General features: G+C 49.8%; 1 protein-coding gene across 3 annotated transcripts in view; it reads right to left on the bottom strand.

Moving 5' to 3' along the window:
* Positions 1-2,673: 2,673 nt before the first annotated feature.
* Positions 2,674-18,298, bottom strand: part of NF2 (NF2, moesin-ezrin-radixin like (MERLIN) tumor suppressor) — an 80,037-nt gene continuing 64,412 nt past the window's right edge. For all 3 annotated transcript variants that reach the window (XM_061602441.1, XM_061602440.1, XM_061602442.1), the window contains one exon: positions 2,674-8,283. In XM_061602441.1, the coding sequence (XP_061458425.1) occupies positions 8,233-8,283 (51 nt within the window). In that variant the 3' untranslated portion in view covers positions 2,674-8,232. The remainder of the gene's footprint in view (positions 8,284-18,298) is intronic.

Below are 18,298 nucleotides of genomic sequence, written 5' to 3' on the forward strand. Positions count from 1 at the left end.
GGAAGGCACTGGCCCTTTAACTGGCCAGATGCAGTATTTAAGGGGGTCGGGGCCTCCAGTCAATGACTCCCTAGCCCAGGCTATAAAGATCTGCCATGGGCTCCTGGCCACTGCTGAGACAACTTGCATATTCTGCCTCAGTTGCAGGATAACTAACTGTTATAACTGTTATAATGAAGTCCCACAATGCAGGCTCTCTCCAAGGTGCTGATTCTGCATTGCCTTGCTATTTGCCTCCTAGAACCCTGAGATTGCTGACCTCCCCTTTGCTCGGGCCATCACCTGTCCACAGGGATAGACCTCCCTATGGATCACTGTTATCCTGTGCAGTGGGTGAGGCCAAGAGAACGAAACCTACGCAGGAAGCAGCTCAGCTGCACCCAAGAGTCGCCCAGTCCAAGCCCACCACATCACATGGGTGTCCTGCTGTAGGCCGGCCTGGTTTTGTCGCCATGCAATGTCTGGAAACAGCCTTAACCTGTGGGCACAGAAGAAGTCCATCCGGCACCCGGTGACCTTGCTTTCCTTTGCACCCCAGCTCAGGATCCGCTGACACAGCAGCATTCCCGGGAAATCGTAAAGGGGATGCTTCTGCCCGACCTCTCACGGTGACAGATATGACAAAGCAAAGCAGCCCCTTTGGACAAGCTGTGTTTATGCTATCTGCTCCCCTCCTCCTTTCCCCCCCTCCTAGCGGGCAGAGCTTTTGACTGACACAGCCCCGCATCTCTTCAGAGCCAAAGCGTTTGACGACTGGAAGGGGGAATATCCAGGGATCATATTATCTGGCAGAGAGGCACGGTGGCCATCAGCGTACAGAGGGGAGGGGGGGTAGGCCTCTTGACAGGCAAAACAAGATTACGTAAGTATTGGGGGCAAGGAATGAGGAAGGCAAGCATTTGAGGAAGGGTTTGGAGAGACAAGGGAGATAATGAGCCAAGAGGAGGCAAGGTTTGCCAGGGAAAGAGAAGGGCCCGGTGCACGCACACACACACACACACACAGAGAGAGAGAGAGAGAGAGAGAGAGAGAGGCCTGACACTGTGAAAAGTAGGCTTGGGGAACCCTTTTCAGCCCAAGGGCCACATTCCCTTCCAAGCAACCTTCCAGGGGCCACATGTCAGAGGTGGGCAGGGACAGAGGAAACATGGGAGGAGCAGCAAATGTAAATTTTACCTTGTGCAGTAGGCTACTTTCTGCAAAAACCGGTGCACATCTCTCCATCCTCCATCCAAGCAAGAGGCACGATCAGAGTTCAAGGACACGTGCCAGCCAGGCCAAAACTCTCAAGGAGGATGCAAAGCGAAGGCCAGTGAGGCTGCGGCCTGGGGAGTCTAGAGGGCCGGACAGAGAGGCCTGGAGAGCCACATTTGGCTCTCAGGCCTGAGGTTCCCCACCCGTCAGGGATGAATGTGTCACAACCTTCAAAGGACACCATCGTCGTCAAGATTCCTTCAGGAATGGCTCCCATCACTAATGAACAAACAGCCTTGTTGCACCATAAAGACTCGGGCTTCCCATCATCCATGACCCTTGGCCATGCTTGCCGGGTCTGATGGGAGTTCAATGACATCTAGAGGGCTACAAGTTGGCCACTCCTGGCATAAGGTTTCATGGACCACACTTGTGAACTCCGGCCCATGCAAGCTAACAGCTTTGATCCTCAGTGAAATGAAGGTTAATTAACCTGGAATAACTTGCTCCTCCAATACAGGATCAATTCCAATAGGGATCCAGCAGGTAAGAATTGACACCCGCAGACACACTGTTTGAAATTCCTCAGGTGCTTCAGGAGAGGCAGTGCAGCAATTGGGGAGGATGCCCTGCTGCTGTGATTTTCTGCGCCAGCAATGAAAGGACGACAGGATCAGAAAGTTGATTTGTGCATCAGTAGCTCACTGATGTCCCTTTCACAGTTTCGGAGCCCATAGCTCATCTCGGAAACTAGAATCGTCTCACAACGCTGTGTAACAGTATCCCAATTAAACTGCTCCCACGGTCATTTAGAACAGGAGTGGGCAGAAGGCAGGATCTGCTGAAAGATCTCTGGATGATCTTTAGTAGATCATCAAGAATTTCTCACATCTCCTGTTGACAGTAAACGGGATCAATGTAATTGACTTTTTCATTATATGGCAATGTTTTATTTTATTATTAAATTTCTATGCCACCTTTTCTCCAAGGAGCTCAAGGTGGCATATATAGATCTCTTCCCTCTCCATTTTATCCTCACAGCAAATGTCCAATGTTCAAAATTATATATATATATATTTGTATTAAGTTTATAATATATATTCGTATTAAGTTTTGAACACTAAGCATTTGTTGTGAGGATAAAGAATTTCTGACTGCAAATGGTTCAGGAATAACAATTAAGGCTGCTGAAATGAAGAAGAGTGAGGTATGCACTGGGGGGGGGGGTTGGGGGGGGGAAGGACTATGAGCTCAGCAATGGTACTGAAAATAAATCCCTGCAGGCAGAGGTTCTCCCTTCATTTCTAAGTACTGCCTTTCTAAGCTGCCGTTTTGCACTCGCCTCCAGCCAGTGGACTTGGGGGCTCCAGGAAACATGAAAGCCGATCCCACAAACGTGAAGCCCGCCCACCTGTGTTTTGGAAGAAACGACGAGACGGCAGTAACAACCACCCACGGCTGATCTCTGCAAGTGCTTGGAATTTTTTTATTAAAACTAAAAATGAGAAACAATCAGTTCTGCAGAGTATATAACAATCCATGGACAATAGAAAATAGGGTCTATCCATACAAAGACCCTGCTTAAGGAAACGACACAGTTGGGCAGGAGGAGAGAGGATACTTCAGATATCTGAACTTCAGACATACTTTTTCAAAAAGGTTCAGTACAAAGGTTTTATTTGTAAAAAATAAAAAAGTATTGAGAGACACACACACACCCTATCTGCTAAAACAAGTCAGGAGAGGGAGAAAGGGGCCATTGCACCAAACTCTGGGTCAAACATCTAGGCCAGATTCACGCCTGGGATCTACCAGCAGTGCTTTAAGAGAAGAGTGTCCGAAGACTGGACCTCCCTGCCCCAACTCAGAGGTGGGGAACCTTTGGCCCTCCAGATGTTGAGCTCCCAACTCCCATCCACCAAGCAGCCATCTGGGCCCATGGCCAGGCCATACAGAGAAGGGTCAGGATCTCGATCGTCCCAGAGTGCAGAACACGGAATAATGGGCTCAAGTGGCAGGAAGCCAGATTTCGGCTGAACATCGGGAAAACGTCTTAACTGTTAGAGCAGTATGACTATTGAACCAATTACCTAGGGAGGTGGTGGGCTCTCCAACACTGGAGGCCTTCAAGAGGAGCCACAAATTGTTATGTGATGGGCAGGGGTGTAGTCGCCCAGGGTCTCAGGGGGTCTTAGAGCCCTATGTTTTTGGGAGCAGGATCCCAGCAGGGCCCCTGTGTCTCCAGCATCCTGTGAGGCAATCAGCATGAAAGAGGAGTGTGTTAGCCAGTGAGAAGAGTCTTCTAACATGCTTCCTGGTCTTTTCCTGTGGATTGTAGCCAATCAGAGTGAAAGGAGGTGAGAAGATCCTTCTCGGTAGCTAACACACTTCCCTTTCATGCTTACTGGCTCCTAGGGATGCCAGTTGTGGGAGAAGGCATTAAGAAGGATCTCATTCTCAACTCAGCAGCAAAACATGGGAAGGGGCAGCTGTGACTAACCCAAAGAGACTTTGCACATCTGAACTTGCCACTGCCCTACTAGTGATGAGGCAAGGACAGGCGATGGTCATGGGGAGGACCAGAAGGGCCTGGGAGAGAAAGTCAAGCCTGCTGTCTGCTCCCTGCATCAATAGCCTGGAGCAAGGATGGGGAATCTGCAGCCCTCTAGGTGATGTTCAGGGACTCCCAGCTCCCACCAGCCCCAGCCAGCATGGCCAACGGTCAGGGATGGTGGGAGTTGTAGTCCAATGACCTCTGGAGGGTTGCCAGTTCCCCATTCCTGGCCTAGAGGCAAAACCCAAAGTGTGGCACAGGGAGCTACGACTCTACTGCACCACACACACACACACACGTGATGTGCATCTCATTCTTTCAACTATACTTATTGTGTACCAGCCCCATCACGTTGAAAGGGAAACAGCCAATGACCACATGCTAGCCGGGGCCAGTCATAGCACCTTGCCACTTGTCCATTTCTTGTGTTTAAAGACACAGGCAGCCACCCCTTCAAAATGTGGGCAGAAAACATAAAGCTTCCCTCAGTGGCAATCAGGCCCACACCTAGAAGGCACACTCTGACAGCCAGAGTGGGTAGGTCTGGGGTCAGCAGCCTCGTGCCCGTGGGCACAAGGGTACCCTTGAGGTCTCTCCTGATGCCCACAAAGCCTCTGAGCCCCCGCCCCTTTTGTCATGAGGGGGTGAGGGAGGGCGATTACCTTTTTCTCCCTTGAAACTGCCTATAGAGGTGAAAGAGGAAGTTGGAAAAAGGACGCTCAGGACTCAGATTAACTCTGCTGGACTGGACTTTTTTTTACTGAGATCCCTTGGAAAAGCCAAACGTGGACGTGCATGTGCACTTCTGTTTCTCTCAGAGGGGGCAGATCCAGAGGAGGCGGAAGAGAGAACTGACCAAACGGAATGATGCTCATGGCACTCGCTCAAAAACCGAATGTACCCATGGGCTTCAAAAGGTTGGCGGCCCCTGGTGTAGGTGGTGCAGAAAATACAACTTCAACTCACGCATGGTAAGGCAACACAACCAGTGCACGGTTGTAGGGCCTCACTCTCTCTTCCCCCCCCCCGCCAACTTCTGAAAAGTGCTTGCAGACAATGGCAGCTGGTGGCTTCGTGTCAGTGAGGGAGTAGAATCTGCTCTGGAATTTAGTCTGAACTTTCAAGGAGATGTCAGAGTTCAGACTAAAACCCAGGGCGGATTTCACTGCCCCACTGACATGGAGACATCAGCTTCAACTGCTTGCAAATGTATGATGCAGAGAAGACCCGGCTTAAAATGAAGTGTTGGCAATGCAGAGCAGGAACATGCTGTATCTTTAAATCTGGGGCCTGGTTTTGATTATTTAAAGAGGGGGGGAATGGATTGGCGGCAGCAGGAGGGAGAGAGCACATTGGATATGGCCTAGTTACTAACGGCCAAATGCCACTGTACTAGTACCCAAGGCAGCCGTCTCAGGCAACTAAAATCTGTTTTACTGCACGTGTTGTGGCTCTCCCGAGGCCGCCGATAAGTGCAGATTAAAAGTGTGCAAAGATTTAGGCCTCAGCACATGTAGGATGCCAGCGTGAATTGGCAGGGGGATGGAAATGCCAGCGTCTTATAGCCATCCGTTAAAAAGTTTTCATTTATTCTAAAAGTTAAAAGGGCACTTAAGAATGGCTTTGACAATCTCAGCCGAAATGTGGTTTGCCATTAATGGAGGAGGGAGACAGAGAGGGAGAGAGAGAGAGAGAGAAGAAGCGCTATCATAAGAATGTAAGAAGAGTCCTTCAGCTGGACCAGGCCAGTGGCCCACCTAGTCCAGCACCCTGTTCTCACAGTGGCCAACTAGATGCCTGTGGGAAGCCCGCAAGCAGGACCTGAGTGCAAGAGCAACTCTCGCTATTTGCAGTTCCCAGCAACTTGCATTCAGAGACATGCTGCCTGTGACAGCAGAGGTAGAATATAGCCATTACGGTTAGTAGCCATCGATAGCCATATCTTCCACAAATTATTTAATCTTAAACACAGTGTTTTATTTCCCTCACTCAGCTCAGAAAGCAAGAGCCTCTCTTGCCAACTGTCCTGAAAATCCAGCTCTGTATGTCTAATTTTAAGTCATTAGAGGTTCAGGACAGAAGCTTTGGGGACCTGGCAAGTATTTGGATAGGACTCTGCCTGATGTACCTTTAATCTGGGTTGAGATTCAGACTGACTCAGCTTGTCTCACTAAGAACCGGGCTGCAAGCGGTGATCCCAGTATAATTGCAGCTTCCCTCTCCCTCCATTCATCCTGTTCTCCAACTTTTTATGGATCCACAGTTTCGAGGAGAAAACTATGGAAGATCACACTAGGAGAACCCAGAGGTCTGGGCGTTTTGGAAGTGGAAGACCGTAGCTGCTGGCATTTTCCGGCAACAGTGCCACTTTGAAAGTGATAGAAACTCCACTGGTAAAAATGCCAAACTCCTTCAGTCATTACACCCGTTGCTAAGTGCATAGAAAGACATTCAGAGGGACCAGTGGTGGCACAGAGGCCTGGAAGCGAGAAAATTATCTGAGACTTTGCAGAGAGAGACATGCCTCCCGGAGATGTCACAATGCACAAACAAGAGTTTTGTTTAAATGACCACAAAATAATTGAAGCCGAGAGGGAAAAGGGGGAGTGAATGCATGTGTGTGTAGTGTATACGTTTTGCTCCCTGACAGGCATCCCATAATAATTAATACTGTTTTCTCCTGCACAGCTCCATATTTTTCAGGCAGCCTGAAGCCACTGCAGTGTTGTGCTCTGTTTAATTTTTAAAAAAGAAAAAAAAAAAAGGAATTTTTTAGTTACATGTTTTACTGCCTGCCTGTGCCTGCCTGCCTGGGTAGGGTTGATGAAGAGGGTATGGATTTTTTAAAAAAATAATAGCTGACTATGGGCTTTTCAACAGATTCTTATTATTTTTATAAATCCTGTCACTAATAAAAGAGTATCTATTTTTGTTAAACAATAAAAGAGTATAACCCGAAAAATCTCGAACCTTTTTTTGTCCAGGTATGCTCTTCAAAGAGCCACCAAACTGGCTTAGATCTTAACTGCTTTGGGGACACTTGAGGCACCCCACCTTGTGTTGGGGGGCTCTCAAGTGCCAGCATAAAGGCTTTCTGCCCACATAGGAGGTCCAACCTCTGACAGACATGCCTGCCGTGTCAGTTAAATATTCAAAACTTCATAGGGGATTGCTGTGCATTGGGGACAGGTCTCCCAGATGTGAGATGGTGGGGGGTTTCTGCCGCATGCATGAAGATTCCGTACCTTCCACTGCATCTTAGTTGTGGGGCCCAAATCCCGCACACTTCTCCCCCTTGCCTGACATTACCCCAGTTCTTACAAGAAGCCTTTTTTTGGTTGTAAAAATCCCACAATTAAAAGCTACGCCTAAAAGCAAAGTGTAAACAAACAAAAAAAGAGGGCTTTTTAAATACTGAGCACCAACCTTCCTTGTACAGAATTTGACCTTCTCTGTATGCAACACAGATCAAGTTGGCACAGGGGACGGGCCGTAGCCCGGTTGGTAGAGCATCTGTTTTGCTTGCAGAAGGTGGCAGGTCCAATCTCCGGGTAGGGCTGAGAGAGACTCCCTTCCTGACATTCTGGAGAACTGCTGCCAGTCAGCGTAGACGGTACTGAGTTAGATGGACCCGTGGTTTGACTCAGTATGAGACAGCTTTCTATGGTCCTGATTGTAGCTCAGTGATGAGAGCTTCTGCGCTTAGCAGTGTGTGCTCAGTGGAAGAGCATCCGCTTTGCACGCAGAAGGTCCCAGGTTCAATCCCCGCTGGCATCTCCAGTTAGGGCTGGGAGAGGCTCCAGACTGAAATCCTGCAGAGCTGCTGCCAGTCAGTGTAGACAATACTGAGCTAGATAGACCAACAGTCTGACTCAGTGTAGGGCACCTTCCCACCTTCCTAAGGCAGGGGCTCCTTCAAAGCCCACCTGTCACCCTCTGCCAGCTCAATTCAGAAGGAGGGGAAGAACTTTAACATCCTGACAAGGTTCAGTGAGGATCCTCTTCCATTTGTTGAGAAGAGAAAAGCGGTTACCAGAAAGCACAGCGCAGACGTTAAAATCCATCAGTCGGAGCTTCGGAAAGGCCTCTCTTGGCCTACGGAAGGAAGTACTGTTCACTGTGCCCCTACGAAGAGGCAAGGAGGAAAAAAAAGGTATCATGCAGATGCCCACTGTCTTGGGAGCATATAATACAGGTCACAATCAATACAAATAAAAAAAAAGAGAAGCAGCTAAATCGTATAGCACAGTTCTGTGTTCTACGAAGAGCATTTAAAACGACAAAGTATGAAGCTAGAGAGCATCAAGCCAAACTCTTCCAAGACGCCAGACGCTGGGATTCACCACATGCGCGTGCGAAGAGAGTCACAGTTCGGACAGCTGGGAAGAAGAGATTCAAGGTCGGCTATGGTCGAGGTCTTGAACGGAGAGGGTCTGTGCCGGGCAGCCGGGCTGGCTCAGGAGCAACGGGGACCGGCTCGCTTGCTAGAGCTCCTCGAAGAACGCCACGCGGGCTTTTGTGCTCTGCAAGGTGAGCTGCAAAGAGAGGGGTGAAGAGAAAGACAAAACACACGTCAGAGCACAAGGCAAGCCCAACTGCTGGATCAGGCCAGCGGCCCACCTATTCCGGCATCCTGTTCTCACAGAGGCCAACCAGATGCCACAATGGGAAGCCGGCAAGCAGGACCTGAGCGCAACAGCGCTCCCTCCACCTGCGACTCCCAGCAGCTGGTGGTCTTCAGAGGCAGAGCATGGCCATCATGGCTGGTAGCCACCGACAGCCTTACCCTTTGTGATTTTGTCCAATCCTCTCTTAAAGCCATCCAAGTTGCTGGCCCTCACCGCCTCTTGGGGGGAGTGCATTCCAGTTTAATTGTGCGCTGGGTAGAGAAGGCATGTGTTTGACTTGAATCTTCCAACATTCAGCTTCAATTGGGTGGCCCCGAGGTCTAGCACTGTGAGAGAGGCAGAAAACAGATACAAACTCCCTCTCAACTTATAAAAGGCGATGAAGGGCCTGACAGGGACCAGAGAGTGCCCTGACAACAGCAAAAGCAAGAGGCGACTGTTCTGTTTCTCTGTCTGAGACCCAAGAAAGAACTGGGGGAGGGGAGGGGGGGGGAGAAGGCACTGCTCTTTTGTTAAAATGCTGATTTACCCCCACCCACAGGCTGGTGTGGGATCCCATGTGAAAAAAATCTCCATGCCCTCATCCACAGAGATGACCAGTATAGCCTTGAGGAGGGAGATGGTCCTGTTAAAAAAAAAGGGGGGTAGAGTAAGCCTAGAAGCCCGCTCCCCACACTGAAGCGGAGAAAGTTTGAGAAACACCCGGGGGACTTTGCCACTCACTTCCCCATCAGGCTGGCAATCGACCTCCCCTGTGCTTCTGCAATCACAAGGAAGGCAGGGGCGGTGCCAAGACTGCAGCAGAGCCGCCTCCAGTGCTATTCATGAAGGCTCTGGCCTTCCCAAGTGCGTCCTGCCCCAATGCGTTTCCCTCATGTGTCCGGCTCCTCTTTCCAGAGGAAGACGAGTTACCCATACAGGGGCAGGCAGGGCAGGGCAAGGGGGAGACGGAGCACTGAACCAGGCATGATGAACGCAGAGGGGGATGGCAAGAGATGTTTCAACAGAGGCCAGAGGGATTCCACAAGAACGTCCAAAATGCCAAATTACAGAAGCCCTTCTTAGGAACTCTGGAATCTGCCTCGTATCTTTAGGAAGGGCCGTAGCTCAGTGGGGAGAGCACCCACTTTGCAGGTTCAATCCCTGGCGGCATCTCCAGGTGAGGCCGGGAATGTCCCCTGCCTGAAACCCCGGAGAGCTGCTGCCAGTCGGTGTAGACAATACTGAGCTAGTTGGACCAATGGTGCGATGTGGCGGAAGGAAGCTGCCTATGTTTCTATATACCAGGACAGACAAACAACCTGTCCATTTAGCCCAGTATTAACTACTCTGACTGGCAATGGCTCTCCAGACTCTCAGGCTGGGGGCATGCCCATCGCCTACTAACCCGATCCCTATCTGCCTGGGACAGATCCTGGGACCTTCTGTATGCAAAGCAGATGCTCTGCCACTGAGCCTACAGGCCTTTCTTTAAGTCAGTAAGATTCCAGTCCTCATGGTTCTCTATGAATGGCTGATTTCATTAGGAGTATCAGAAACCGCCTTATATCATGTCAGACCATTGGTCCATCTAGCTCAATATTGTCTACACTGATTGGCAGCAACTCTCCACATTCCCATTCCTATCTGGAGTGGCGGGAGATTGGAGCTGGGACCTTCCGCATGCATAAGCAGATGCTCTTGCCACTGAGCAACAGGCCTTTCCCTAAAAATAAAGGTTCCAGTCCTCCTGGTTCTGAATGTATTAAACAGAACTGCATTAGCAGGCAAATCAAACACCGTAAGGGGCTGGAAGGATTTGGGCACCACAACCAAGAGCTGAACCATCACAGAGTAACATGCATTTTGCACACCTTTTGCTCAAAGTGTTATTTGTTTAAAAAGAGCAGCTGCCAGTTGGAAACACTGAGAAAAATGGGCCTGGCAGCTCAACAGGAAGGATTCGCTCAGGACTGTTTGTTTGGGACAGATTTGCCCCTGCGAAAAGGTGGGCCACCTGGAAGCAGCATGCTGACTTTTCTACTGCCCCATTATTAATCATGTGGTGGAGGAGATATTTCTCTGCCACCCCAAAGCCCCAGGGGCAAGTCGCAATGCTTAAAACTCCACAAAAAGCCTTTCGGTTTGTTTTTTTTAAAAAAAACACTGACTTAAAAATGCAGCTTCCTGAAATGGTGCCATGCCTGGTTAACTCCAGCAGATGAGAAACATTCCCAGCATGCACAGAAGGCATTGCAGCTGACCCTCGAGTGCATGTCTGTGGAAGGGAACTCCACGATGGCGGGCCGGCTCTCAGCTACCTCTTCTATAGCCCTGCTCCAGGAACCTTGCAGACAGACCTGAGGGCTCAAAAGAGCACCCGCCAGCCAGCCACAAAGGCCACAACAGAAGTGAGAAAACCTTGTTGTGCCAGGGATGGATTGTTCCTGCTCAGTCGAGGCCAGTGCAAGACTACTTGGCCCAATACTGGCTACTCTGATCAATAGCAGCTCTCCAAATATTTTCCCCATCACTTGCTACCAGAACCTTTCTGACTGGGGTTTGAACAAGGGATCTTTTGCATGCAAAGAGGCTGCTCTGCCACAGAGCTACAGCCCCCCCCCCTTAGCGGTCACCCACCATGTGCTCAGTTTCTGACAATCATTATTTTTACCAGTCCCAGCACCTGCGATTGGCAACATCAGGCACTGGCTAAAGGCCCCAGAGACTCAGAAGGGCCCCTCACCAGCCTGACTTGGCTATGCTGCCTGTACAGTCATGTGGAGTCACATTATCCCGCACCTCTTCCTAGATCAACTTCCCCATATCCTGAGTGAGGCTTGTTATCCACCAACAAGCAAGAGAGCCTTCCCTGTGGTGGCCCCCTGAGTTTGGAATGCCCTCCTCACAGGAGTGCGACTGGCACCCATTATTTGTTGTATTTTTGTGACTATCTTTATTCATACTTTGTGTATAGTGCTCTTGTATCCAGATGTGAGATAAGCAGTCTAGAAATATTTTACTAAAATAATAATAACAATCAGTGATAATAAATAACAATAAATAATATTAATAACAATTCATAACCAGAACAATGAGCCATTTAAACCAATAGTTTAACTGGCTTTTTATTAACTCCAAACGTCTTGTGGTTGTACATTTCCACACGTTAAATATGCGGGAGCTCTCTTGGTGTGGAGCATCCACATTCAAACTTGTCACAGCTTTTACCAAGACAACTCTGGCAATCTCCGTTTTGCAAGAGCGCTGTAGAATTCTCTCAAGACCTCCCCATTTTCCTCTTCACAGAGTTACGCTTCCAAGACATGTCGGCAGAAGCTGGTGACAGTTAAACTGGTTTGGCTTCTCTCATGTAAACACACTCTCTAGATCCCTTCAGGGCAGAGGGGAAATACCCCAGCCCTTCAAAAGGAAAGAGACAGAATTTTCTTGCCATACCGCAGGAAGGTGAATGTGAAAAGAAATCACCATAGACCTTGACAATTACTGTATTTGATTACTGCCTCTCTAATAGGCATCCTGGGACGAATCAGGCCTTCCAGATTAGCAAAAGGCGCTCCATGCATTGGGAACTTCTTTCTTTCCCAGAGACAAAGCAATGAGCACCTCCTGTCAAAGGGTCGGGCGTTTTGCAACCCTCTTATGGGAAACATCCGAAAACATCCGAGCCCCGTAACTCACACTTGCTGCTGGCTTCCCTGCCTCGCACGTCTTTTGCACATCAATGCCTTGCGGTGCTGAGCGTGCAGATGGTCTCACGTTCAACCACTGGCATCTCTGGTTTGAAAGGATCAGTTAGCAGGCAATGGGGAAGACCCACTGCTAGAATAAGAACGACAGGCTCGATGGCCTGACCTGGTACAAATTAGACAGCTTCCCACGCACTACTTCTGTTAGGAAAAATCCTGGATCGATGAAGAAGAAACTACTGCAGAGGCTTAATGCCCTCTGCTGGAATCTATCCAGTTGCTGCATCTATGGCTGGCGAGTTTCTACTCTTCTCTGCGTTTTACATACAACACACACTTTCCCAGGTGACAAGCGCAGGCAATCCCAACCACTTCTGGCCCCAGCCTGATGCTGAGGAGGAAGAGAGCCTTGGTGGCACCCTCCTCTCCTCGTTAACTGGCTGGAGGGATTGCAAAGTTGATTCCGGCATTAAGGAGAAAATCACGGCCATCTGCAAGTGAGCACAGATGCTTGGCCGGGGGGGGGGGGCGGGAGGAAGGAACTGGCGTATTTAAAGCCGAGCAAGTCCTGCATCCTGCCTTTTCACACATGGAGGAAGAGAGGCTTAGCTCGGCCAACGATAGAGAAATAAGTAAATAAATAAATAAATCCGCAGCAAGGGAAACTCAAACTCTGCAACAAGAGAGGCCTTTGGTCACTATAAATGATGCAAAATTGCATGCTTTCTCTCGGTTTGCATCATTTAAATCAGCAGCCTTTACCATTTTGCATGGACAGACAAAGAAATCGGCTTTCACAATGCTATTCTGCACAAAGCGTCCCCGCTCTGCTAAATGTGGGGAGGGGGGTGAACAAATTGCACAGGGCCTCTGAATCCCCACTTGTGACCTCTGGAAACTATTTCACCACTCCTCGTACTGTGCAGACTTCAGCAGGCAATGCCCATGTGTGTTAGGGCATATATTTTATGTACACCGCCCAGAGAGCCCTTGGGCTTAGGGTGGTATATAAATTAAATTAAATAAATAAATCTTTCCACCCACAAGGACTAGAAACTTGGTTTTTTTTTTTTTAAAAAGCTATTTTTCTAAGGAAACTGAATTCTGCAGCCTTTCTGCCACCTTTCTGTGGAATCAGGGTGTATACATGTCCTGCCTACCACCGTAGGTTACCACAGCAACCCCAAACGAGTACTGGAAACTCATTTGCTAGCGCAGAATCCACCAACAGTTCCAGGCTTAAGGAAGGAAAACAGCAAGCAAGAGACTTAATGGGAAGCTCCAGAGTTTGAAGAAAACAACAAAGTATTTACATAGCGCTTCGCAGTGTTGCAAATGCTTCCCACGCATTGCCTAGTCTTTACGCTAACCTTTAAAACAACCCTGTAAGGTAGATCTAGCACAACTCCCATTGTCTTTAACCACTGGCCACGCAACATTTGCAGTCCAGCAACGTCTGGAGGGCCACAGTTGGCCACCCTCAATTGAAATAATAGCCTGATTTCAATAGTTGGGCCAAGTATTATTATGGGTGAAAGGAAAAAGACCTCACAACAAACCCCAATACTAGCTTTCACTCTGAGAAGGACTGCCATCAGAAGAGCCTGCTGGGTCAGGCCAAAGGGGGCCCATCTAGTCCAGCATCCGGTTCTCACAGTGGCCAACCCGAGGCCTCAATGGGAAGCCCCCAAACAGGACCTGAGCGCAACAGCAACTCTCCCCACTTGTGATTCCCAGCAACTGGTATTTGAAAGCATGCTGCCTCCGACCGTGGAGGCAGAGCACAGCCGTCGTGGCTAGTAGCCATGGGCACCCTTATCCTCCGTGAATGTGTCTAGTCCTCTTTTGAAGCCATCCAACTTGGTGGCCATCGCTGCCTCCTGTGCAAGTGAATGCCATAGTTTAACTATGTGCTGCGTGAAGAACTCTTTTCTTCTGTCTGTCCTGAATCTTCCAACCTCCAGCTTCATTGGATGTCCTCGAATTCTAGTGTTACGAGAAAGGGAGAAAAACTTTTCCCTGTCCACTTGCTCCATGCCGTGCATAACTTTATACACTTCTGCCATGACACCTCTGGCTCGCCTTTTCTGTAAAGGAAAAAGCCCCAAATGCTGCCACCCTTTCCTTGTACGGGAGTCGCTCCATCCCCATGATCCTTTTGGATGCCCTTTTCTGGACCTTTTCTTAATGGCAGCGGGCAGCCCAAACAACCTTTGCGTGGGCGCCACTCGGGTGCCAATGACAGGGTGAGGACTCCCCACAGAACGAGCCTCAGAACCGGCCAAAAGGACACAACAGTCCTGCTGCCCAACCCAAGGAGTGACCGAAAGAGCACTGTGGCTCTCACCTAAGCTATCCAAGACCGCTCCAAAATTGTCAAGGAGGAAGAGGAGAGCAAAGTGGAGGATGTTGTGGGGTGAGGAGGAGGAAATCTGCCTGTAGGATTAGCAAAACGGGATCAAGGGGACAGGTCCCTGCCCCTAGAACTTACAATCAATTACTCAACCCAAGGAGAGGGAAGGAGAAAGGGGCAATGGAAATGGAGATGTGGGGAAGGAGGGCAGGCGTGTATTTATTTCAGTTCCTTGTACTTCATTTTAATTATAGTCAGGGACGAGGATTACGGGGCTGTGCCGGGGGTTTTAAGGAAATTCCCACCACTGGAAAGCTGTGTCCAGGGATAACGAAGTGAAGGGGTTGTAGTGAGAGAGAGCATGTGCTTTGCGTGCAGAAGGTCCCACAATCAATCTCCCAAGGTCTTCAGGTACGGCTGGGGAGCTCCTCTGCCAGAAGCCCTGGAGAGCTGCTGCCAGTCAGAGTAGACATCACTGACCTACGTGGACCAATGGGCTGACTCTCCTCTGCTCTCCCCCTTTGCAGAGGGGCCACAGCTCGGTGGCAGAGCAACTGCTTTGCATGCGGAGGGCCCCTTAATGGGACCCTGGAGAGCACTGCCAGTCAGTGTAGACAGTACTGAGCTAGATGGACCAATGGGGTGACTCGTTATAAGGCAGCTCCCGACGTTCCGAATCCAAAAGGCCAAGACGGGTGTGTGGATCAAAAGGGGCCTGCTTATGGCTGAGGCTAGCCTCAAGTCTCCATCAGCCAGTCTCGAGTACAGGAAGGGTGTTCGAGGACAAGTTGCAGGCGTCTTATTTCTAGAGAACAGCTGGTATAGCACAATAGGGAGGACAGCCTGGCTGGGAGTCCAGACTCTGAGTTCAAATCCCTGCTTGTGTCTCCTGGGTGTCAAGGGCCAGCCAGAGATCACCCCCACAGGGAGTGGCTCAGGGGTTACATGTGCCCTACCATCTGTGCAGCCGTGGGCCAGCTGCATAGTCCCAAGGAGCCCAGTTGCCCCCCAGCTGGCAGTGCGGACAAGGAAGGGGCTGGCTTGTGCGGCTGTGGCAAGCTGAGCAGGCCCTGGCCGGCTGGGGAGGACTAGCCTCAGAGGGGGGCAATGGTCAACCCTCTCTGAATACCTCTTATCATGAAAAAAACCATATTTATAGGGTAGCCATAAGTCGAGATCGACTTGAAGGCAGTCCATTTTTTATTTCTAGAGAGTTTAGAAGGATATGATCTTGTCCAAGGAGATCCGGCTGGGCTGCTCCAAGCTGTATTTTTTGTTTGCGCTCGCCAGCCAAGGCGTGGGAGGACTCCCAGCAGCCTCAGGCACAATCTCACAAATTGGGGGAGTTTCTGCCGGGCCGCTGGGGCTGACCCACATCAATCCTCCAGCCGCTTCCTCACATCCAATTAAAGTCAGCCGAGTGCAAACCCACAGCCGCTGGAGGAATTAAGTTTGCTCTTGACTGAGCGGTGGGCCACTTTCCATCTCTGATCCTGCAGGGAACGCGGTGCTCTCGAAAAGGCCAAAAAACAGAGAGACAGGGAAAGAGATGAAATGCTGGGTGGAGGGAGTATCTCTCCCTCTCTCCCTCTTGCAAAGGGATCCCAAGCAGCGTCGTGTTCCCCTCCCCTGCCCCACACTCGTCTGGCCCTGGTGGAAAATGCTCCGGTGAATCCGCTCCAACCCTGCCTAGTGTTTCATCACTCGTCAGCTTGCCTGTTGCTTTTCTGACAGCCGCCACGCTTGCAGGGATGGCTCAGAGCAGCTCTGGGGATTGCCACTTATTGATGGCATCCAAAGTGGATGTGCAGGCTTGTGCGGTGGCCAGAACAGAGGCTGACATGTCCAGCCCAGCGGAAAGGCATTCAGAGACTGGAAACAAAGCCCTACAAGGAGAGACTGGAAGAACTAGGCACGTTTAGCCTGAAGAAGAGAAAAGTGAGGGGAGACAGGATAGCGCTCTTCAAGTACTTGAAAGGTTGCCACACAGAGGAGGGCTGGGAGCTCTTCTCGATCGTCCCAGAGTGCAGGACACGGAACAATGGGCTCAAGTTGCAGGAAGCTAGATTTTGGCTGAACATCAGGAAAAACGTCTTAACTGTTAGAGCGGTACGATGATGGATAATGTAGGGAGGTGGTGGGCTCTCCAACACTGGAGGCATTCAAGAGGCAGCTAGACAGCCACCGGCCGGGGATGCTTTAATTTGGATTCCTGCACTGAGCAGGGGGTTGGACTGGATGGCCTCACAGAACCCTTCCAACACTACGATTCTATGAGCCCAAAGGAGTCTCACTTGGTCTGTCAGGAGAGAGAGTATGTGGAGAAAGAGGCTTGGAGGGCTGTGTTTGGCCACTAGGCCAGACGTTCACCACCATCACCCCTGTTTTAAAGGCATAGGACAATCCTGCGCAAAACACCTCACCCGTCATTCTGGAAACGACCAGTTTCACTGCATCAAGCTAATCAGCGGCAGCCACGCTTGGCACACCTCGGCGGCCAGTGCCCCCTACGCTGAGATCTGCAGGGAGAGGCTAGCTCTGCATATGGCACTGGTTTCCCTGTTCTCCTTCATCCGTTTCTTATCCAAAACAGGATGGGTTCAGATCAACCGATCTTTTTCCCACCCCCAGCCCTGTTCTCTCTCCCTAAGCACCCCCTTCTCTAAAAAGCAACAGCAGCAGCGGCGGGATCAGCCCTGAGAAGCTCCTCCTCCTCTGCTTGCTACAGGTGTGCCTGGATGTGCGCGATTCCCTCCAGCACAGGTGCAACGGGGAGGGAAAACAGGAGTGCAAGCGCGGGCTGCAAAGTTACGCAAGCGAAATCCGAGTGATTAAGAGCAAATTACATTTTTGTCACAGAGAGAACATTGATCTTACAAGGCGGTGCGTTGTGCGACCGTCTCCTTCCCCCAGGGGAAGGAGGGAGGAAGGAGAAGGAGGGAGAGAGGAGAGAGAATAGACTCTACAATGTACTACCAGGGCAAATAAAAGAAAATAAAAGAACGGTTTCGGGGCCAAGGGAGTAGAAGAACAGGAAGGCAATCAAGCAGCCAGAATTTGGAGGAAAAGGGAAAACCAACAGGGGAATATCCCTGCTCCATTTGCCTGGGGCTTCTGTATTCCCACAGGAAGCCGGCGGCTCTTATTTGATTTTAAGCAACCAATAACTCCATGGCAGCCCTGGCTGTTCCACAGCAGCTAACCCAATAATTGCAGGCACCGAACTTTCGCTGGCTTTGCAAAATTACACAGAATTGAAATGAGACCACCAAATCCATTTAGGCTCCTTTCCCAATAAAACCGGAGATGAAGGGCGAGTGGTAGAGAGATGGCAAGCAGGCGAGTAGGAAGCCATCCCGACCCTTCCGAGTCAGAAGCCTCCGCTTCCACAAGTCAAGAATCTCAGCCGCGGCTTCTTCTGACACCAGAGCAAGAAAATGGGGGTGGCGTGGAGCCTTAGGACATAACCAAAAACTGATGGGCTTTTTTAAAAGACACAGAGAGGGAGAGAGAGAAGCCTCTCTGGAAGGGTTCAGGCACAAGATTCGTTGGCCGGTGCTGCTACGAAAGCATTCAGTCAACTTAACAGGCCGGTACTGATTTGAGTTCATTCTTTGTCCGCTAGTAGCTGCATTTACCAGTCTGTTCCTCCTGCCCTGCAGAAAGTATTGATATTAATATCAACATTTTTAAGAGAAGTATAATTTTAAAGGAAAAATCGATACTTAAAGAGGAAACATCAGTATTTTGAAAGGAGATATCGATAAATGAAAGGCAATATCAATTAAGTTATCATTCTTAGTATCAGTATTTTAGAGACAGATTTTCTTTTTTAAAAAAACCAACCTATTTTTGAAAATAGCTACGTGAAAATGTGATA

This window comes from Rhineura floridana, chromosome 19, assembly GCF_030035675.1.
Source record: "Rhineura floridana isolate rRhiFlo1 chromosome 19, rRhiFlo1.hap2, whole genome shotgun sequence".
NCBI lineage: Eukaryota > Metazoa > Chordata > Lepidosauria > Squamata > Rhineuridae > Rhineura > Rhineura floridana.